The sequence below is a fragment of the Falco naumanni genome, chromosome 6 (genome assembly GCF_017639655.2).
Source record: "Falco naumanni isolate bFalNau1 chromosome 6, bFalNau1.pat, whole genome shotgun sequence".
Classification (NCBI taxonomy): domain Eukaryota; kingdom Metazoa; phylum Chordata; class Aves; order Falconiformes; family Falconidae; genus Falco; species Falco naumanni.
The window spans coordinates 90,917,811-90,940,975 of record NC_054059.1 but is presented as its reverse complement, the minus strand read 5'-3'; the positions used below and the strand labels follow the sequence as shown (position 1 = coordinate 90,940,975).

Below are 23,165 nucleotides of genomic sequence, written 5' to 3'. Positions count from 1 at the left end.
CGGCTTCTGCCGGAGCCCACCCGCCTCTGGAGCAACCGGCCCGCAGCACTGCTGGGGCGGCAGGCACGCCGGGCCCCCGGCCCGCACGGCGGGGCTGCCGGGCAGGAGGCAGGGCCCAGCCCGGGGCCCATCGCTGGGAGCACCCGCGGGTGTGGGCGAGGGGCGCGGGGCCCCCGCGAAAGCGACCCAGTGCCTGGGAAAGCCGCAGGGGCTCCAGGCCCGGACTCCAGGCCCCGGCTCCAGCGCACCGCTCCGCGGAGCCCCCAGCTGCTCGTACAGCTCACCCCCACGGCTGCCGGCCAGGCCGCACGGCAAGGGCCGCCCCCGGCTGGGGTCCTGCGGCGGCCTCTGCGGCGGGGCTGTCCCGCCGCCTGCCTGATGGACCCGTAATCGCGCAGCTCCGGCGGGAAGGGGCTGGGGCAGCCGAGCGTTCCCGTAAGGCTCCAGCTGAGCGTCAGCCGGTGTTTTTCGCCGCCCCGCTCCAGTTTTCCTCTCAGTCGCCCGCTCGCTGCCTTCGCTTTCCCCTCAGGCGGTGCGCCGGGCGGCTAAGTACGGTGGCGGGCAGCGGGGGACGCGGCCGGTATGGCGGCGGCCATCGGCCGGGCGTGCGCCTATGGTGCCCTCCGAGCGGCGTGGCGAGGTGATGGGGGAGCGTGTGGTACCGCGGGCGCCTCCTGGGCGGGGGGAGGCCGTGCTGGCTGGCGGGCCTGTCTCCCGTGGCAGTGGCCTGGTCCGGGCAGTCGCTACGGGAGGCACGGCCCCGAGCGGTGCCCCGCACTCTGGGGTGTCCCTCAGTGCGGGTGTGCCGTGTGTGTGTGCCGTGTGTGTGTGTGCGCGCCATACGTGTGTGTGTGTGCGCCATACGTGTGTGTGTGTGTGTGCCATACGTGTGTGTGTGTGTGCCATACGTGTGTGTGTGTGCCATACGTGTGTGTGTGTGTGCCATACGTGTGTGTGTGTGCGCCATACGTGTGTGTGTGCCATACGTGTGTGTGTGTGCCATACGTGTGTGTGTGTGTGCCATACGTGTGTGTGTGTGTGCCATACGTGTGTGTGCCATACGTGTGTGTGTGTGCCATACGTGTGTGTGTGCCATACGTGTGTGTGTGCCATACGTGTGTGTGTGCCATACGTGTGTGTGTGCCATACGTGTGTGTGCGCCATACGTGTGTGTGTGCGCCATACGTGTGTGTGTGCGCCATACGTGTGTGTGTGTGTCATATGTGTGTGTGTGCCATACGTGTGGGTGTGTGCCATACGTGTGGGGGTGTGTGCCATACGTGTGTGTGTGTGTGCCATACGTGTGTGTGTGTGCCATACGTGTGTGTGTGTGCCATACGTGTGTGTGTGCGCGCCATACGTGGGTGTGTGCGCGCCATACGTGGGTGTGTGCGCGCCATACGTGGGTGTGTGCGCGCCATACGTGGGTGTGTGTGCGTGCCATACGTGTGTGTGCGCGCGCCATACGTGTGTGTGCGCACGCCATACGTGTGTGTGCGCACGCCATACGTGTGTGTGCGCGCGCCATACGTGTGTGTGTTGCCATACATGGGTGTGTGCGCCATACGTGTGTGTGCGCGCCATACGTGTGTGTGTGCGCGCCATACGTGTGTACACAGTTGAGCGCAGAAGGTGGGTGTGTCGTGTGTGGTTTGCATCCGTGTGTGCACAGGTAAGCGCAGAAGGTGGGTCTGTCTGTCTGCTGCATGCATGTGTGCACATGTAAGCAGGACAGGTAGGTCTGTGTGTGTGTGTTGCATATGGTGACACACAAGCGCAGCAGGTGGGTTTGCTGTGTCCCAAGAGCAACCCCTTGCCACCTGCCTGCTCTGGGGTTACACCAGCAGGGCTGCTGGGGGGTGGAGGGAAAGCGGGATTGTTTGTGCTTCAGGGACGCCTGGTCGTTGTCGTATGTGTGCATATTTGTGTATCGTAAGCCCTTGCACTGATTTCCCCCTGTTGTATTAATTCCAGTGGAGGAAAATGTGCTTTGCTCTTTGCTGTGTTCAGCTCTGTCTGTGAGACTCAGTGGTTCCTGTGGCACAGTATTAAATGGCAAGTGATTAACTCAAGAACGACACATACAGGAGCAGGAGCCCCTCTGTATGTGCGTGGATCAGAACACGATACAGCTGCATACATTTCCTTGCCTCTTTAATCACTCCAGGTCCTACAAGAGCTACATATTAATTCAGTTTTATATCTGAACAATGCTAATGGGACTTCCTAAACAAATGTGGTTTGTTTTTTTTTTAAAGCCTGTATTTTGCTAGGTAGTGTCAGCCTAGTTGCTCTTGCCTGCGTTAATCTTCTCCAGTACAGATGTGATAAATACTTTATGAAATAACTTGCTTTACACTGGCGTTGCCACCAGTGGACAAGGCTGCTGTTGTCACTACTTAGCAGTTTCCATATTTCTTTCTTCACACGTACTTCAGATCATAAATGCACTTTAGACATGCAGTTCTTGCTCATCGTTACAGGGTTTGGTGCAGGCCAGCTGTACCTTTGGAAACCTGTCAGTTATTTCTTATCCCATCAGAGTAACTCGGGCCATATATGCCTTAAGATCATGGAGTGAGGTGGTTTGCTTTTTAATTAAAATGTGTTTTCTTCCCATTCTTTACCTTTCTCCTCTTATGTCTTCCTGGATATTCTTAGTTGTTAGGAATCCAAGTTTGTTTTCAACACTTCTCTATTTTTTCTGTAGCCATTTCTTTCTATTTTTTAGTACTCTCCAGTCACTTTCAAAACTCAGATGTATTATCTTTCCCAGTAGAGGCTTAGGAGGAAGGCAGAACGGTTTTTCCACTAAGGATCAGAGTTGGCTTTGGATCTGTCCTTCAAAGACTGTGGTTAGAAAAGTGGGGAAATTGTGTTTTGATATATGAGAAACAACACTGTATAACTGAAAACTTCTGCTGAGTGGCGTTTTCTGAATTATTTAGTTAATTTTGATATAACTGGGGGTTTTTTGATCTGCACGCTTCTCATAAGAGAAAATTATTTTCATTATACAGTGTTTTTAAGCAGTGAATACTCCTGAGGTTTTGAAACAAACCTAAGGTTGTATAGGTGTGGTTACTGCAGGGCCATGGGTGCCTTAGCCTTTTGTATTGCTCAGAGCCCTCCGTGTCCAGCTTCGCTGCCTGCCTTTCGTCAGCTCTGTCCCCGTTCCCCCAAAGCGTCAGCACGGCTGCAGAGCAATTGGGGCAGTATTCTCCCATTGTTCTCTTGCTGTTGTCCTTCATGACGTTGCAGCTGTGAATCCCAGTAGTATTTGGTAGTAGCAACCAGCAGCAGCAGGAAATAGTTCTCGTTCCCTTTACTGTCCTCTGGGTTGTAGGTTTTGGATTCATTAGGGGATGCCACGACATGCCGTCATAGCGCTTAACAGCCAACCAGCCTGCATCTATCCAGTGAAGAGTCCTAATGAAAAGTATATACATGCTATGGGAAGTTCTTATGTGAGGGAATCATGTTCAGCACTGGAGACTACCTTGAGACACGTTGTATCTTTCTGCCTCCTTTTGTTTTCACTTTTCCTCCAAATTTTTTTCCATTGTAAAGAGGCACTGTATGCCATCAGCTGTGCACCCTGCTAACAGATATTAGCGAATCTGTCTCAGAATCCTTTATACAGCCTAGATAGCTTGTACGTGCTTAAGTTCTAGGTGAAAGTCGTAATGAACTACATTAGTGCCCGTGTGTTTTCCAGGGAAAGCTGGCGACTGAGGTGGGAAGAAAGGCCAGATTAAATTAGTAAAAGTATATTCAAGTTCAGTATTAGAAAACCTGGATCTGGGCATGTTTTTTACTTTCAACAGAGGATGTCCCTTCTTTCTCCTTCACTTTCAATGGCAAAATAAAGTTTAGCTTTTTCTAGCTTCTACAGTCCTCTGAAAAGTCCTTGCCTCCACAGTTGCCTTGCCTCTAAGCAGTTAATGAATTTCTAGTCTCTTTTCTTCCTCAGGGCAATCCATAATGAAGTGTTGCCCATTCTATAGCAAAACTGCAAGTAGGCCAGTGGTGTTTCCTTGGCGGAGGGAAACATTCTCACTGTTTAGTCACAGAGTATATCCTAAAAAACCCAACATGTTTCTTTCATGTAGACCAGGCACATTAAAAGGTTGCAACTGCTTCTAAAGTGTTTATTAAAATAATCTGTGTCTTTTCAGGTGTGACCTCTAACTCTCTGATTTGATTACTTTGGTGTTCCATGCTTAGCCCCAAGCAGACAGCGACCCTTTCCATGTGCTGTGATTTTAAATGCATGAGCTTTAGCTTGAGAAATTAACTTCTTCACATCCAAATTTTTCCAAGGTAGCTGGAGGGGTTTTTAAAAAGTAGTTTGTATCGCTGCAAAGATTTCATTACTACTTGTGCACTTGGGCCTTTCTTGAGATGATATGAAAAAAAAAATAGTAATGATTCTGAAGTGTCTTCCCTGTTGCGATTGTTTGTATGATTGTGTTATTTCTGTGCATAACAGTTTCATTTGAATAAAAAGTAGCAAGCAAAATGTTAAGCAGAAAAAACAGGCAAAAAATCTCCTGAAACTTCATTGCCCATTAGAGGCTAAATTAACAGTGCTTGATATCTTCAGAACTGCAATTTGGAATTTAATCAGAACATCTTTGGTTTTTTGTATGGTCTCTTCAGAGAGTGTCATGATTATTTCAGCCTGGAGCCTCCCATGTGTAGTCTGGAACAATGCTTGGGCAATTTTTTCAAAGTTCTAATTATAACTGCACAATAAGCATCTTGATGGCTTTTTTAAAAGTGTTTTTACAATGCAGTTCTCACTGCTGAAACCAACTTCATGCACTGTTTCTCTCAGGTATGGAACTGAGGAAGAACAGTTTTCTGTATTTACTCCTGTGGAAAATAATTACAGGAGTAGAGGGGATTATTATATTGTTGCCAGTTGTTAAAAAAAAAAAATATTAGTGCTCAGCTTGCTGAACACTACATTCACTAGTGGAGTAAGTACGTGGATGTTCAGCACGCTTGCTGTCTTTCACAATGTTGTTAGGTGGTGTAGCAAGCAAATGGCAACGCGTGCCAATTTTTGGCATTGTGCATGGTGACAGATGCTGCACCCCGTGCATAAATCTCCTGAAGGTACCATGTTAAATATGCAGTATGTAGCTAAAATAAAGGTTAGGAAATAAAGGAATGGGTACAGTAGCATACTTGTATATGAACTAGGGTGAGGGTTAGAAAGAAAACTGTTAGGGATTTAAAGTTCACAGACATAAGACTGTTAATCCATTGGGTTCGCTTTTCTAGCTGTCTTGGATTCTTCTGTTTCACCTTGTGAGAAGAATGAAATGGTTTTGTAGTGGGTTTGTTAAGCGAACTTTTAGTGCTGAATATATGTATATTTATATTTGTAGAAAATTTTGTACCTAGCCAGTGAAAGACAACACTTGAAAGTCAGTGCGAGGTTTTAATTGCAATGTTTATAGCAGGGAAGTATCACTGAGGAGTTAATTTTATGTTAGCGCAGTGCATGATTTAAATACAGTAAGCGCATTTTTTTTCTTTTCCTTTGTTGATGTGTATTTTGCTGATGACAAGACATCAGTCCAGCATTCATGACCTGTCTTACTTTTACAAACGATTCAGTTTTGAATAGCTTATTGTAAGAAACATTTTAGATTTTAAATAAAAATCCCATCACAGATGTTTAGAGGTTATGATGCATCAAGTGTTCATAGTTACATGTCAGAATGCTGTTTTATTGAGATGTGAATTTCGAACTGTTTACATTCCATAAATATTTTTGTTCTTTGCTATCCTTTCAAAGTGTCTATTCCTTTGGTAGCGGTATGCGTACAGAAGTGTGTGGATATACTTTCTGAAATAGCAGCACTCAGTGTTTTGAACTGTGTGAATCATGTCAGTTTGGGTGGGGTTTTTTTTTTGCCATATCTTCCTCCTCTCTCTTTTGTCCTGCTGCAGTTCAGAGACCAAAACAGTCTCACCTCCCAGCGTCCAGAATACAGCCATCACAGCCCCTGGGCTTTCCTAGACACAATTTTGATGGCCAGCTCAGAACTGGTATTCTCCTGCTGCAGGTCTTAAAAGTATAAATTGCTCTCACTTTAAAACAGTCTGAATCCTTAAAGAAAATAGGAGATTTGGCACTGGTTTCAGTGAAGCCAGCATCTCACCCTGGGCTTTAACAACTTCTGTTATGAATTGTAATGGTCAGATGTTGCAGTACTTATTTTAAAATAACTGCATCACCAGACTTCTTGAGATCAGTTGAAGGTTGTCTGACCTTTTTCTGTCACACCAGTGTTCATTTGGCTGCTGCTTTTTCTGACATTTGACTTTTTCCTCTTCTGTGCCCCAGCCGTTCTGTCAGAATTTTATTTCTTCAGCAGCTATTCGTCTGATTCCACTGTCTTTTGATTCTTCTTGCTGTCATTTTGTCCTGACTTTATTGCCTCTTCATAGACATTTTTCAGATTTCCATCATAATTTCAGAAGGAGATGGTATTTAAAGCATGAAACTTTTTTTTTTTTTTCAATTAAAGTGGGAGTAAAACAACCAACCAAAAGCAAATAGCATTGCAAATGTATTTGGTAATGAAGTGAGCTGTCTAATACTCTTATGTTTTGTTTTCCAAATGAATGTGTTGTTTCTCAGGCATGCTCCCTTCGGCTAATAAAGAGCAACCTTCCTACATTAGCTGAGCTGCCTGGCGATCTGTTCTGGAGGTGATAAGAGCATGTGTAATTGGCTAGCTTTGTAATAATCAAATCTGGAGGGCCATGGGGAAGGTACTTCTGGAGGTACGTTCTCCTTTCAGGATGCCAGAGTAAGTCAGGTTCACGAATTTGCAGAATCACAGAAGAGTTGAGGTTGGAAGCCTCTAGAGATCATCTAGTTCACCTTCCCTGCTCAGAGCAGTGTCAGCCAGAGTAGGTTGCCCGGGACCATGTTCAGCCCCCAGGATGTATTGGTGTGTGCCGTTCCTCTGTGAGTGCAGGACTTTGCACCTGCCCTTGTTGAACTTAATGAGGTTCCCATCAGCCCATTTCTCTCCAGCCTGTCCAGGTCCCTCTGATGGCAGCACACGACCCTCTGGTGGTGGTGGTCTCGCAGTTTCACACAAAACTGGGAGGTGGTGTCCCAGATGACACAAAACTCCTCCCAGTTTTGTGTCATCAGCAAACTTGCTGAGGGTACACTCTGCCCCGCTGTCCAGATCATTAATGAAGATACTGATCAGGATTATTGGGCTGATTTCAGATTATGTTTTCATAGCACATACCATATTTTATGATGTGTTTTATTTATCTATCACTTTTGATTGTGTCCAGGAACATCACTACACGTTTTGTTGCTAGGACAATATTTCTAGTTTTGAAGAGTGCGTTCTCACTCTATCAGCAATAGAAGTCTCTTAGAAGCCTTCTAGTCATTGTCTTTTTTGTGGGATTTTCTGTTGCAATATTTCCCTCCACCTTCTGCAACTTGCTCTGCTTTTCAAGACAAAAGGTTCAAGTCTGATTCCCTTTGTAAACTAAACTGTACGAGTAAATATTACTGGTTTTTCTTCTGATGTGTATATTTGCAGGAAATGCTGTTTCAAAGGAGAAAATGTCCTACATAGAAACACCTTTCTGTCTTTATTCTCAGGGTTTGCTTCAGTGCCAGTGAAAGGGAGTTACTGTTCATATTCTAGCCTGGCATGGGCTTTCCAGATCCGGTGTTCCATCTCTGCCCCCCGGACTGTGACAGTGGAGCAACGCAGACAAAGCAGTTTCTTCAATACGTGTAAGTCTCGAGTTGGATTAAAATTATTATCTGTAATAAACAGAAGAAGAAGAGAAAATTTTGCTTTGGAGAGATAGTAATGAAAATGTATGTGTGGTAAATTTTTGTATCTACTCTAGTTGTATTATCTCCTAAGATTTTAGTGGCAGCTACAGCTGTTGACAAGTGTGTGAAAAGGTAAGTTTATTATCTTTTCATAGCGAGTAAGGGTTTGCTTCATGTCACAGTGAATCCATCTAATATACGTCATCGTGTGGAAGGGGAAACACCGTCCCCTCTGTTTCCTAGTGCTTTGTTGAGAATATGAATCATGCGTTTTTCTACATTATTTTTGAGCCATAGGCAAGACACACTGTTTAAGCTGTGCTGTCTCAAAAATGAAATTACTAAAATGCAATAATGTGTTAAACAAAAACTGCTGATAATGTCCTGCTAAATACCTGGCCAGCTGCAGTATTTTCCTCCAGTCCCGAAAGGAATTACACTCATGCTTAACATAATTGAGAAGTGATGGCTGTTTAAATTCACGATTGGGACTGGGAACTGAGACAGCTGAGGGACCATTCCACCTGTTTTGTCGTTCCTTATCCTATCCCGTAGGGGAAGAGAAGGAATAGTAAGAACATAATCTGTGGAGGAGATAACCACAGCAGTCTGAAAGTGAAAGTTCTTTGTTTATAATCCGCAGAATAAAAGAGCTCTAAAATCAGGCTTTCAGAACTCGTGATCTCTTCTTATTCTTCTCAGCTGCTCAGTGGCAGAATACTGTATTTGTTTTCTTTACATTTGCTAAACAAATGGGATTTAAAAAGATATGCTGGCTGGCTGTTTGTCTTACCCAATAAATTTTGACTGATGACTGTTTTCAAATGACTGAAGGCAGAGAGGTCTCGGAACACCTGCAAAAGTCTGCACTGTGAACCAGAGGCTTTGAACGGTAGAGGTTTGCTAAGGATGCCAACTGCAGGAAAAAATCATTTAGAACTTTTTTCATAAGCACCCAAGCAGTCACAAGATAAGAATATGTGAGAAGCTAAGCACTGTTCTTATTTTGTTTAACTTAAATTTAAGATATAGCACTGCAAGTGATTGCAATTTGATTACTATTTGTAGGATAGATTATTTCCTTAATTATGCTTATGTTCATATTTTCAAAGTCTAGATGAGCTCTGTTTTACCAGGAATTTTGCCAGCTGCCTTGTTAGATGACTTAATTAAAAATGTTTGTTCGGTGATTGTCTTGAACATGAAGGATTGTGATGGTATCCTCATTATCTGACTTAATAAAATTTTAAACAAGTTATATTTAGGCAAACTACCTAAAACTATTGGCTTACTATTCAGCAGAGACAGCAGCCATCAGATTTGGACGACTGAGAGTCTTATATTTCAAAGAACAGCTGTTCTAAGAACAGTTTCTCATACAGAATTCAAAAATAAAACCTTCAAAATTCAAATGAAGTAGGTATTAACAGTATAAATCGCTCATATCCTCTAACAGCATAGTTGCTTCAAAAGTGGTAACACTAAAAATGCAGATATGATAGTTTTATGTGAAACTATTTTCAAGTGAAATGTCAAACAAATAACAGTCCTTTGTGATGGAAAAGGGTGACAATATTTTTCTATCTCATTATTGAAGGTTTAACTTCTATTCTGGTTTTTAAAATAGTAACGCACTCTTGTTAGTAGGGTCATCTGCACCTTCAACTTAGCTATTAAAAACAGTTTAACCCATTTAAATAGAAGGAAGGAATTTAAAGAGGAGGAACTGCAATTACCCTAGGCAGTCTGTGTTCCTTATCCAGATAGCTGCCTCCTGCAGCTCTGACACAAAAAACATACACAGGGTTTTATTCCTGTCCAATGACATATTTCAGTGAGTTCATAATGAGATAATTTTAAATTATCTTGTTATTACAGGCTTAGCTTCTGTGCCTCCCCCCTTTTTCCCGTTCCACCCTCCCCACTATGGGAAGCAGTTCGGTTTCCATTTTACTTAATTTCACATGCTTAATTAGAGATGTGGAAGGGCCTGAGGTTTTTCAGATCATGTTTAAAAAATACATAACTTCCCCTGAAAAGTCTTGCCTCTTTTTCCAGTGCGTTGCATTAGACCTGGTCTTTGCAGATAATGTCTGTCTTGTGCCTGTTCCAGTCCAGCTGGTGTCCGAGCGGTAGGGCAGGGCTGTTTTCTCTGCCGCTCGTGCACATCCATGCTCCTACATGCTGGCACACAGACGGGGAATCCCACCGGTCCGGACTTAGGTGCCTAAGCTTCGGTCATTGAGAAGCGTTGATAAAAAGTGCTGCATGTTTAATGGAAGAAGTATGTATCTGTCTGACCTGTAGGTGAGGAAGATGTGAGATATAGACCCTTTACGTTTAATAGCCACAGAATTGGGGTGGAATATATGGGCTGTCGTTCCTGAAGGCAGCAGAGGAACACAGATGGGTCATGAATACTGAAACGGTTTGGCTGACTTTCAGCCATAGGAGTTATCTTTCACCCCAATCATCCAAACCAGCTAGCATAATTTTCTCAGTATCTGTTTTGTATCTGGGTGCATGTGAGAATAAAGAACTTTTATTCGATACTGGGACTATATAGAAATTGTGCTTTCCTACTCACAGTATTAATTCCATTAGTTACCCTTGGGAACAAATGAAAAGAATGTAATTTCTCTGTTGCTAGGTGATGTTTCCTCTTAGGTTAGAGTACAGAATAAGGAAGATGATGATTTTTCAGAGGCTATAGACCTAGATTGTGACAACCAAGGGGGAGTCATTTAGACCACTAATTTAAAATCATACTCAGAGTAACACATTTTGTCTCTGGAGGCTTTGCATATTGGAAGCCTTTGTGCTTAGTATAAATTTCTGTGTCTGTGTTCTTTCTTGGAAACATCAGTTCCTGAAAGCCTGCTCCTTGATAACATTTTATATTACATTTTTGTAGTCCTATGTGAGTTTTCTTTGGATTAAATTGTTTATTTCTTCTGCTGTGCCTAACTCTGAGGATCAGAGTGAAAAAAAAATTTTGGTTTTCAATTTTTAAAGAATTTTTTCTTTCAGTATGAACATCTGGATAAATAATTACTGAGTTACCACTTGTCATTGTCAGTAGGATCAGATTAAGAGTTTTGATGTTTCAGCATTAAGGGGATAAAGAGTTCCAAATATACAGCTGCCTTTTTCTTCGATTTCTTTTTTTTTTTTTTTTTGTTTCCTTTTACAAGGGGAGTACCTGTGTGTTGAAGAATAGGTGGTTAATTGTTTTTAGTCAGAAAAAGGAGAGTGAATATTAAATGCCTTACAGGTAATTGTACTTAAGGGGGGGGGGGGGGCAAGGGGGAGCTATTTTACTGGATTTTGATTTGTTACTATGTGATATAACTTTTGTGAAGGTACTTGGCCTCTGGCTTTCATTTGTCGTGAGGAAATGAACCAGGCCAATGATGTTCAGTTTGCAGACCTTGCTGAAATCTCTGTTCTCCGTATCCATTTGCTGGCACTAAGGCCAGCTTTGTAATACTTATTATTTTAAAAAAAATTTGCAAATGAAAGCTTTAATAATCAAAGCAACCTTTAAAAGGTAGTAGCATTTACAACAGCATCTGTTAACTAAGTTAAGATCTTGGGTTTTTAATAAGATGTTATAAAGGAAAAAAATACAAATTCTCAGGTGTTTCGCAGGATACTTTACATCAGTTTTGGGTTCTTTGTTTAAGCTAGCAAGTTTTTAGTCTGTTAATGGCTGGATTTTTAACTGAATTTATTCAGGATCTGAATTGTGACTAACCTGAAAATCCCATGTCTGCAGCTTCCTGCTGACGCTGTGATAAATTGGTAGTTTTAAAAATGTAAAATTGCAAACTGCAATGTGCAAAGTGCACTGTGAAAGTGTCCTCCAGGTTTGCAGTTAAGCGGAGTTATTTGCTGTGCCTGTGTAGTATGAATGCATCTTTCAGAATAATGTTTTCCAGCTCCAGAGGTTTTGTTGTAATATCATAATGCAATAGATTTGTTTCTGTGCTGTGCTATGGCAGTAACAGATTATAGACATCTTTTGCTGCCACCAGATTTGCAGATACCTAAAGATGTTCTATCCTGCGATCCACATAATAAGAACTTTCACATTTTTTAAAAGATTAATATTAAACTTCTGTGAATAAGCAGGTAGCTGCTGGAGCTTCAGTCTTGTATCTGCAAAACCAAACAGAAGCCAGGAAGTTTGTTAGTATGTGATTTTTTCTTCCCCCTGTTTCACTATTGTGGAAATCCAGCTAGCAGTGTGAAGTAGAAGTGAGCTTAAGTTTTCAGTGGAAACGTTTCAAATATGCGCAGTTCTAATTTTTAGTCTGTAAAGTTTATATAAAACCACGTATGTGTGTCCCATGGTGCTAATCTCGTACATGGCCTCACGTTCCTCTGTACGGTCTTGCAGTAGCCCTTGTCTTTCTCAGACATTTTCAATGTCCAGATTCTTGCAGTTCTGCAGTCAGGTACCACCTGCTGTCCGAATTAGTTCTGAGTGGCTCGGTAGTGGGCTGCCCAGACTGAATGCTTTATATCCTTCACTACTTCCTGGGTTTGTGTGAAGGCCCTGTAGAGCTAACAAGCGATATCCCCAGAAGATGACAGCTGAAGACAGTTGAGGCAGAGTTGCAAAGAGGAACATGTATTTTGCTAATGCTGCCCTGTTATTTGAGGCATGACATGGTGGGGGGAAGTTTTTCTTCTCTTTCAGCAGAACTCAGTATCAGATATGCATCGTACGCTTCCATTTAGACTGTGAGGGGTGTCTTCTGCGGTTGAAGAAAACAATGTTTTGAGCAAGGTCAGTTAAGGAACTTGAGAGCAGTCCAGCACTTAGATCTCATTTCTTATGGATCCATGCTTTTCTGCTTGTGGACTGGGCTTAAGACAGGGAGTCAGGAAGCGGTGATGGCACACTGCGGCAGACGGCTCAGTCCCGAGAGGAAGGCAGTAGCAAGGACGGGTTCTCATTTGGAGTGAACACTGGTTTTCACAAAACTGCTTTAGAAGCTTGCATGTTATAAGTAATCCATCCAATGTTAGTATGCCATTGTTTGTTTTTCTCTCATAAATAAGCCTACTTGTATTATCATCTGCACAATATTCCCTTTTGAATTGTGGCGGAAAGGATTCAACCTGTTAAAGGAGTTAAATAGTTTACGTATGTGCCTTTAAACAGGCTAAGCAAGTCTTAAAATTAAAGACTTCCACTTTTAAAACTAACAGGAAAATACTGTATTAGAAACATAGCTTGTCAGGAATAATTGATGGTATGGGCTGAGTTGACAGTTTTTGAACAGTGTGCGAGTTCAGTTGAAGATTCTAAAGGGATATAAAGGAAGACTCTGTCTTTGTTCTGGACAGTTCATTTCTGTTGTTTTGGAAGTAGGTGTTCCGTGTAATTATATAAAAGTTAATGTGTGTAATTGAAAGTGCCGTCTAAATAATTTGCTTCGCATTTGATTCACGTTCAGCCACTGAAATGAGTTGCAGGTTTTGCTCTGAAGACAGCTGCTCTGCATACACTTTTGCCTGTCACCTTTATCTTAAATGCTTTGTAGTTATGGGTATTGTTGTTAGGCACATTTTGTAAGACTGTGAAAAGGTAAGACGTTGTAAGGCCCAGATGTAAAAATACAGTTGAGCACTCCTTTTCCTGACCTAAGTGATTTAAATTGCAGTCCATTGCCAAATCCTAGATAGAGTAGTTCATGTAGCCTGCTCTGTGCCAGTCTCTGTCCTAGGTAGGAATCTTTTCAGTACAGTTGGGGAGGTGGCTGGAAACAGAAAGGTGTTTTTTGCAGGGTGGGGTTTTGAAATGGAATTTGTGAAAAAAGAGAAACACACATTCTTGCAGAAAATGGGAGACCAAGCCTGAAGTCCTTCAAGTCAAGTAGCATTTGAGTGTCCAGATACCAGATAAGCATCTTAACTACTGAATTAAGCCAAGGGATCTTTTCCTTTGGATGTAACCATCACCGTCACTTCCTTTGCCTTCCCTCTCCTGTCCTGTGTCAGCTGCATCTACATCACTCCCCTCGCAAACTCTTCCTGGCAGTTGCTGAATCTAGTGCCCGTTATGCTGGCAGCTATCGCCCCTAGCAGTTTGTTCTTTCCATCCCATATTGAGCAGTCACATGAAATAGGCTATAATTGACTTGAAGTTCAGATTTCTCTTGTACCGACTTAAAATGTGAAAATGATCTGGTCACGTAGTGTGTGTAAAATATGACACGTTAATCCAGCCATGCTGGCTGTGGGATAGCTAAATACAAACGCTATTTACAGGTCATTCCACAGTCGTTATTTTGTGTGTATTTTTAATACAGCTGGCAAATTCATATTAGTGGATGGCCTTGACTCCTTTAAGGAAGATTCTTTTAAATCAAAATAGATTTAGTATTAATATGAATTAAGAATTCTAACTGTTAGTTTGTATCAAAACCAAAGGTTTCTCTTAATCTGTTTCTAACTTGAGGTCCCTTAATGACCTGATCATTTGTTGTTGACTGATAGATTAAAAAAACCTTTATGCTCAGTTATTTGAAATATACAATTTCATAATGTGCTTGCAAAGGAGTAAAAAAAGAAAGCTGCTTTTGTTGCTCTTGTACTTCCAGTCTTATTGATGGATAGAGTTCATTAAAAATCTGAAGTTTCTAACTTATAATGGTTCTTGGTTTTTTTTGTTTCTACTTCATTGTGATGTTTGCCTCTGTAGGCCTAATTTACATGAAAATAGCCTTTTAACTGTTGCTATCAATTTTCAGCTTAAATGGATTTTCTGCTGCGGTTTTGTTCTGTAAGCTGCAGTTTATATGTGTAGCTTACTGGCCTTATTAGGGAATAGATGCCTCGATAGGGGACCTGGAATTTGGGACTGAAATGCTGTTCTAGCATATGTTGCCACTGGAAGTATTGAAGTTTTTATTATGGACCTGGGTTTAGGCTATTTTTCTCACCTTGGCTCAGAAATTTTGAGAGTGAAGGCACTGGTTTTTATTCTTTGCTTTCCTAACATGGAAAGGAATTTTTTTCTTCTTACGTGGGGCGGCTCAGAAAATATTATTCTCTTCCCAGTTCTGTTACAGGAATTCTAGGCTAGTTTTTTTTTTTTTTTTTTGTGCAAATGGTCTCTTGGCAACCTCATCGTAGATGTAAATCAATTTGCTTCTTCAGGTGCATAAATAAGATTTATTTAGCTAATTGATGTCTTAGTTTTTCTATCATGAGGTGCTTCTGAGCCAGCTGGAAGTGGCCGTGCTTGAGCTAGGTAGAGCTGGAGTCAGTGAAATCCTGTGGTCACTTCAACCTAAATTATTTGATGTTTCTAAAGAAGACCAAGGCACACTGCTCTGAGAGGTATAGGCAAACAGCGAAGGGCAGGGAACACAAGTTGGATGAAGGGAAATTCTGGTCACACAGTAGGAAAAAGACCGCCCTCACGATGAAAAACTAATGCTGGGCCAGGGTAGGGGTCCAGAGAGATTGTGGAATTTCTGTTACTAGAGCTATTCAAAGGGTGACTGAGCAAGTCTGTCCATCCTCAATCTTGAAGTTGAATTTGGCTTTGAGGCTGGCTCTGCTTTGGGTGCAGGATTAGATCAAAGACCTCCTGAAGTCCCTTATGTAAATTTTTCTGTGAATCTCTGATTCTGGTTTATTTCACTCCTTGTACAGTATTCAAGGTGGGGAGTGGAACATCACTAAAATGTACAAGGTGACGCTAGAGTAGAAGCAATAATACATTTTCAAATTTAGTGAATTTAGCTCTAGTGAGGGGAGTGGATTGGGTGTTTTGGGAGTCATGTTTTTTTGGGTTTTTTTCTTTGTTCTCAGGTAATTCTTTGAATAATTTAATACATTATTTCAGTGCCTTTGTCTAGCTTGTTCTTTATGTTTAATGCTGTCCATATGCTGCCTCATTTCTTCATAAAACTGTAGGCAATCAGAAATAGTCTGGGGGGTTTTGGCTAATTTTATGATCAAAATTGAAGCTTCAGGAAGCTATAGTTCTACAAGGAGAGAGGAAAACTAATGGAAGATAAACCATGTACATGCTTAAGACTGCAAATTGTGAATTTTTCACGCTGTCTTTATATCTAGTTAAAGCTTAAGATGAGAATCTCAGGAATTAGAGAGAGGTACCTACTGTTCTCAAGACTACTGAGCCTAGCAGGAGAAAAAGTGCTTCAGAAGTCCAGATGAGGAACTTCCCACCACGACAGTGCACTGTGCGCAGGTAGGGAACATCGTTCTCCTTCAGGTGCTGCAGCACTGGGGCCTGTGCTGTCTCTGAAGTACATCCTCACCATGGTGAGGTTCCTTTAATATGCTGAACAGTGCACTTGCTGCGCCACCTTAATGTCTAGTGCCACTTTCACTGTTGAAATACTGTGAACAACTACACGTTGAATGTACAGTTGCAGGATTTTTACAAGAGACACCCAGCTGAAATGCTGCCCACAACCTGTCAGAAGAAAAGAGGCATTGCTTTCAGGGTGAAGAGTTCTGATGGCCACTTGGCAACAAGCTCGGTGTGCAGAGTAATTTGTATTCACTAATTTGTCTGAATAACTTTTTTCCTGAATTGGCATATTTATCTGGCTCTTCAGTAATGGATTCTGGCTATCTGGTGATGGTGTAGTAGCCATGAAGTTATTTTAAAACACCCCTTGTTTAGCATGGAAATTGTGAGTGGAACCCAAAATGCCAAACTTAATACATAGAGGCACCTTACTGGGAGGTTTTGTAGATTGACATGATTTAAACACTGGTTCCTAAAAAAATTTTAATTGTAAATTGTAATTATTCCCCATAATGGAAACGTGCTTGACTTACAAGGATTGTGTTAGTGTGATTAATTTTCTGAGATCACCAGCAAATGCAGCTTAAACAAAGTACAACACTTTCAATTTTACAGTGATGCAGCACCCTGGCGTGTGACTGAGGATTTGTTTAATGGTATATGTCACCGGAACCAGCAGGTTTATGCATCAACCAGTTCTACCAAAAAGCGGCTGTGATGTTACTGTATGTGCAGCTTTACCAAAACTGTAAGCGTTTCGGTAAGATTTCGGAACAGCATCTTACTTGTTGCTCTTCTGTTTTACAAATGGAGGAAACATCTCTGGCTTTGGAGCCTTGTTAATTATTTTTGGTTAAATTGGTAAAAGAATGCTAAAATTTTGTTATTTATTATCAGAATTATCAAAAATAACAGAACAACAGGTTAAAAGCCAATGCTTTTAAAACCCCTTCAAGAGTTTTTAAAAAAAGGCAAAACAAAACTGCTATTGGGCTTTGCAGGCTTCTGAAGAAATCTGTCTTCTTACGAGGAAAGCCTAATGTTCAGAACTCCTGCAGACTGTTCTGGTTGGCTCTGATGAGACAGGGTTGCGGTTGTCTTTTTTTGTAGAGATCATGCAACCCAATTTAATCGGAATAATCCACTTCTGCCTGAACCTCAGTAATGAGATTGCTTAATAATTTAGTTTCATCATGTCTGTGCCCATGTTAAAAATTCTTATTTGATGGGATAGCAATTTATTGGCAGTGTAGTTGTCACAGAGAACTTGTGTAATTTAACACTGAGTGGATAACTGTGTTCACCTTAATACCAGTATTAGATGCTAGCTATATAATCAAAGTGTGACAAAGATTAACTTCATCTTTCTGAACTCTCAACACATTCTGCTTTAGAAGGATGTTCTGAATAATTGTTCATGAACACTGACAGGACGACCTCACTCTCAAGGCTTTGCCTGTACAGAACAAATACTGAAATGCAATTCTCGGTAGTGAAGAATTTGTTTATAAGCTGTCTGGGACATGAACAGACTTTTCACTGCCTAATATACAGTTGCATAGTTCTTACCAGAGATGCGCATCCTTAAAATGTTAGCCATACAGTAGGCTTTGAAAAGTACAGCCGTATCAGAGAACCGGAGTAGGTATGGGTTTGTTTTTTACAACTTATACGGTGATGTCTTGTTCTACAGCTGGAATCTAAGAGGCAAAGTTGTACAAACAGAAGTGACATACTGTTCTCCCCGTGCTGATCCTATTTCAGCTATACCTAGCGACCATCTCTGAGGGCAGGCCCATCATTTGCTTTTCATACCTGTTTAGTGCTTGGCCTGTTCTCAGTCAGTCCTCAGTGCTTCTGCTTGTGGTGAGGTGATAGAAATGCGTGTTTGCCAAGAACTTACTGCATCCATACTGTTTTTTCAGAAATGTCTTTCAAAACCAACAGATACTCAGTAGGAAAACTATACCTTACAGTAGCGTCTTAGAGGAATTAGTTAAAAATTGACTCTAGAATGTGAGAAAACCTTGCCTTATAATACCAAATGTCCTGCTAAGTGAGTATCCTGCCTCCAACAGCAGCTGATGCTATTGGAAGAAAGTAAGAATTGGATGAACATGTAGGGATGCTTCCATAGAAAAACTTCACAACCTTCAGTGATTTGTGACATGGAGGTTTTTTGGTTTATAACTCTGGATAGCTTTCTCTTTTATGAGTTTTTCTGGCCACTTTTGAGCCCATGTAAATAATCTGACAAGAGTGCATTCTCTTTTCTGTAGATGAGTAAGTATGTGTTTGTCAGAGAAGACAAGGTCAGGGAAATGCCCTCTGCACTGCAGTGTAGTGAGGTTTGTGAGGCTTAGTTCCTAGAGGACTTGATTTTTGAGCCCTTGACCTGCCTTCAAGAAAAAATGTGTCCTTGCAGTCATTAAACGGCTGAGTCTAGACTGTAATTTGTCATGCAATTTGTAATAGAATATGTAAGCAGCACATTCCCTTTGCACATGCTCTTTCTGGTTTTGTGTGTGAAATATTTTTTCGCAGTCCTGTTTTTCTTTGGAGATGGTGGCAAAACCATTGGTGCCTGGAGAAGGAAAGGGGTGAAATACCATACCTTTTTAGGATTAATCTGCTAATAAAAGTACGTACTCCAGGCTGAAACCTGGAAAAGAACGTTAGTGACCAAAAAGAACTACGTTCCTTAAGGTAATATTCAGGATTGTAACTGCATTAGTGGGTGGCAGTACATTGAAAGAAGCATGTTTATTATAACATGTTCATTAGTCTTTTAGTTATATCATTAATATTACTGTCTTTGGGTCTCTGCTTCTGTGCTGCCCCATGACTATTTGTCATAAAAGCAATTTTTCCTTAAATTTTTTGATGTGGAAGAAGTGAGCCTACTTAGCTGTTTTACAAAGTTGATTCTTCTCCTTTTACTCCTTTCAGTTTTCCAACTTAATGCTATTTGTCTTTGTGTAGTTTGTATTCTAAGCAAGCTGGGAGTTCAACTTGCAGAATGCAAAGAAATCTGCTTTTAATCTCAGTTTATCAGGATCTAGGATACTGTTTTTTGATGTGATTTACAGCAAGTCTTTTTGGTAATAGTTGCGAGTCACTGAGATGTGGTCTAATATCCATCTTCCTCTGAAGCAAGCACTAGGGCTACCTGGTTCCTGAAATTCAGGGATAGTATAAAAAGACACAAAATCAAATCCTTTTCAAAATATTACAAACATTTTTTAGGTAGATTAAGCAAAATGGAGTGTTGTCATACAAATTTGTTATTAGTGGTTGTTAGTGATCAGCTTGCATAAAGCATGCTTTCAGCAAAATTCAATAGTGGATCTTTTTCTTGGCCATAAAATAAAATCTTATATATGACATATTTTCTAGTAGTTTTTTCAATTAGTAGCTATGTGCTTTTTGGTAACTGACTGGAAATGTCTGGTCGCTTTTATAACTGGGTCTATTTTAGCTCTGAAGGAATGTATGCAGTGTTACATTTTACAAAGGCAAAATAAACGTAAGACCACAAATCACTACAAGACTGCATACTTACCGCACTGTCTTCATTGCGGACCATTTCTGAAATGTGAAAAGCAGTACAGTGATTCTCATTTCTGTTTGGGGTTATTTCCTCCACTAAAAGACATTTGTCCTGCCTGTGTATGTGCTCTCCCATCATATTGATGCTTTGCTGCCAAGCCAGGTTGACCTTTCTTATGGTCAGATTTTTGTTTTCTTCGTTGCTGTGTTGTCTGTCTGTTGTAAGCAATATCGCCACCGTTGTAATCTTCTTGACTGCAGCCTATCCCTTCCATATTCCATTCTTGTCACTTTGTCTTAAAATCAGCGTGGTATCTGCCATCTTGTAAAGAACTCTCAGCTCTGTAGCCTGCAGGCTTCTGATGTGTTTCATTAAATTCAGCTGCTTTCCAAACACATGATATTATTATAGACTGATTAGATGAACTGCACTTTGGTACTAAATGTGATGTTTTCATCTGGTTCTAATTTTGTCAATATTTGTGCAGTGCTTGAGGCCAAAACTTGACTCAGGCTGACATCATCTCTCTGGATCCGTTAGCATTGACTGGTCTCCTTTGGTAAAAAACAATCTCCTTGCTCCATGACTTTTGCTACTTTCCTCTATTAGGTGATCTTATCGTACAGATATTTGGAATACCGCTCAAAGTGCTGAGGGTTTTTTGGAGTGTATTGTCAGCTCGAGAACTCCCTGTTTTTGTCTCTCAAATGCTCGTTGCTGCCCCTCTGCAGCCTCCTTTGTAGCTGCTGTGAGCCTTTGTGAGGCCACACAAACTGCAGGAGACTGGGGAACTGTTCCAGCTGGAAAATAACCTTGCAAAGAAAAATGTAAATATCTTTATTATAATTCCATGTTTCCAGGCTAGCAAGATTATCATAAAAATAATAATAAAAAAGAAATTGCCCGTTACGAAGTGTCTTCTGAATAAGCTAAGAAGCTTAACGTGATTGATCATCCACCTTCCAATTCGTGCAACATTCCTGTCGTCCACTTGAGAACGTGAAAAGCTGCATCATGCATTACCTGCTTACCACCAGCCTTTGTGTATACTAAACTTTAAGGCAGTGTTATCTTAGGGTAATATTCACTACTTGTCAGACAGTCTAGTACCTCTCACAGTTTGGCTTTTATTGAAAGTAACATGCTGAGTCAGCAGTGAAGTTTTTCTGTTTAGAGAGTTCTGTGAGACTGAAGGTTTTGGGTTGGTTTGGCATGTTTTTTTATTTTATTTAGGACACAACTACATGCATCAGTTGATTATAATCAGCTCAGAATTTTTTAGTGGCTGATAGTTCAGACACTGATTTCAAGCTATTTGATACAATTACTGTTTGGAATTTTTTTTAACCATAAACCTCTGGACATTAGGATTCATTTGAATGTCCAGAAAAGAGCATAATTTCAGATAGAAGTTTCTTTTTTACAGGGACTAAAGCCTACTCAGAAGCAAATACAATTCTTGCCTCACGGTGTGTAAGTGTGATAAGCGTTGCTGCTATCCATGGGCATTTCTACTTGTCTATAACATGCAATTTCCACTTGTCTGTAACACAGCTGAAATCTGTATTATATATTTCGGCTTGTCAGACTATTCGTACGATATGTTATTTGGGTATGTAGTGACTTTCTAGGCCATTCTGCCCTTGCCCATCTTGAGGGAATACTATTTTGTAGCTTCCTGGGCTTGCAGTGTCCTGTCCCCTTCCCCGTGTGCTTGCTTTCTAGTGTACTGAGCTTTGATTACCCGGGTCGGGATTGCACTTCTCAAAAAAAGTCACAGTTACGCATCCTACTTTGAAAAGGATTTTTGAGTGAAAAGATGGGGTGCCTTACCTTTGGCAGAGCCACCTTGACAATGTATAAAATTATTTGATACAAAAATAAACGTGGGCCCTTGGTGGTAGCTGAAGCAACCCTGGCTAGCTCCTGTGCCCCGCTGCTGTCAGCAGGCAGAGCTCCCCCGGTTCCAGTGCCTTTGCAGCCTGTGGGACAGGGTCTCCCACGTGCATGGATCGAACCAGTGTGAATCGCTGATGGGAAACTGGCCATTTGAGTGTAGTTACTTTAATTCCCCTGGTTAAAAGCGTTAACTGACTTTTTGTCTACTTGAAATGAATAAAATCAGTTTCTAAGCAGTGAAGACAAGAGATTTAAACTGCCGTAGTATCATTGGCCCTAGGTGAAACACATGATGGCCTCAATCTGCAAATATGGCAGTGGTGACGCTTGTGTGTTCCGTGGGGCTAGCCTTCTTGTCTGGCCTCCCAGCGTGAAGTATCGGCTGTGGTGTCTTCTTCACATCCTCAGTTTTGTTTTGGTGTAGTTTGGTTTCGTCTCAGTTGTGAGGACATCCTATGTTTCCATCAGCTGGGCAACCAGTAGTTTGAAGTTAACTACTAAATACGTAAGTCATGCTTTCGGGTGGTGGGTGAAACTTTGTACGAGAGCGGACGTCCCACGCGCAGCCGCTGAGCGAGGCAGCGAAGCCTGAGCCCGGGCTGGGTGGCAAGGCTGCTGGAAGCGTCCGGCACTCCTTCCTCCTTACGTCCCCTCGCAGTTACACAGGCAAGAAGGGGGCCTTGCGTGTTGCCAGAACACAAGAACAGCACACATACGTCTACATGTATATCGTTGGTTAACTTCTCGGGGGGGTTGTGGCTTTTCAAAGCAGGCTGACCCTTGGGTTTTTAGGGGTGATTCAAGTTGACTGTCACTGGTATTTGTCCTTGGATAAGTACTTACAGGTACTGCTGCTCTGAGTTACTAATGAGTGATTCTCTTTTAATGACTTGGGAATTAATACCGTACTGGTTAGGGATGTCTGCCTTTAAGTCAATTTTGAAAATCCTTTTAAAAATCATGCCTGTCTGATTGCAGTCATCAGGAGGAGAGCACATCTCTGCACCAGGTACGTACACACACCACGTAATGGCTCTCTTAGCAAGGCAGTAATCCTACATCTTAAATCCCAGCAGAGATTAAGCAAGGGTTAACATTTCCAGTTTGTGGTGTGTTTTTGTTTTTTTTTTTTCTTCAGCTTTAGTTTCCAATGTAAGCTGTGCTTGTACATTACTTATGAAAGCTTTTTTATTTCAGTGACAGCTGATGAGCTATGGAAAGGAGCTTTGGCAGAGACTGGTGTGGGAGTAAAGAAAGGAAGAGGAAAGAGAAGGAAGAAGAAGCTAAGGAAGAATCTCAATAGAGGCCAGGAGATTGGTGAAGGTAGATTCACAAATCAGGGGCTGAAGAAATGTCTTGAGCTTTTTGCGTATCATATTTCTTGATTTAATAAATTGACAAATTGCTGTTAATATCTCTGGTGTCAGAACTCCTTGAGATATTTTTGTCTTTTAAAAAAAAATCCTGATAAGATTGTTCAGTGTTATTCTTGGATTCTAAATATAAATTCTGTATCATAAACCACACTAGAAATATGTGAAAACCTTCCATTGGATTGCATTTTTCCACTGTGC

The 23,165-nt window shown here is 41.6% G+C and overlaps 1 protein-coding gene across 1 annotated transcript in view; it reads left to right on the top strand.

The window, feature by feature from the left end:
* Positions 1-464: 464 nt before the first annotated feature.
* MRPS5 (mitochondrial ribosomal protein S5) overlaps positions 465-23,165 on the top strand; it is a 60,012-nt gene continuing 37,311 nt past the window's right edge. Inside the window, exons 1-3 of the mRNA XM_040598512.1 lie at positions 465-640; positions 7,658-7,795; positions 22,789-22,914. Of these exons, the coding sequence (XP_040454446.1) occupies positions 583-640; positions 7,658-7,795; positions 22,789-22,914 (322 nt within the window). The 5' untranslated portion in view covers positions 465-582. The remainder of the gene's footprint in view (positions 641-7,657; positions 7,796-22,788; positions 22,915-23,165) is intronic.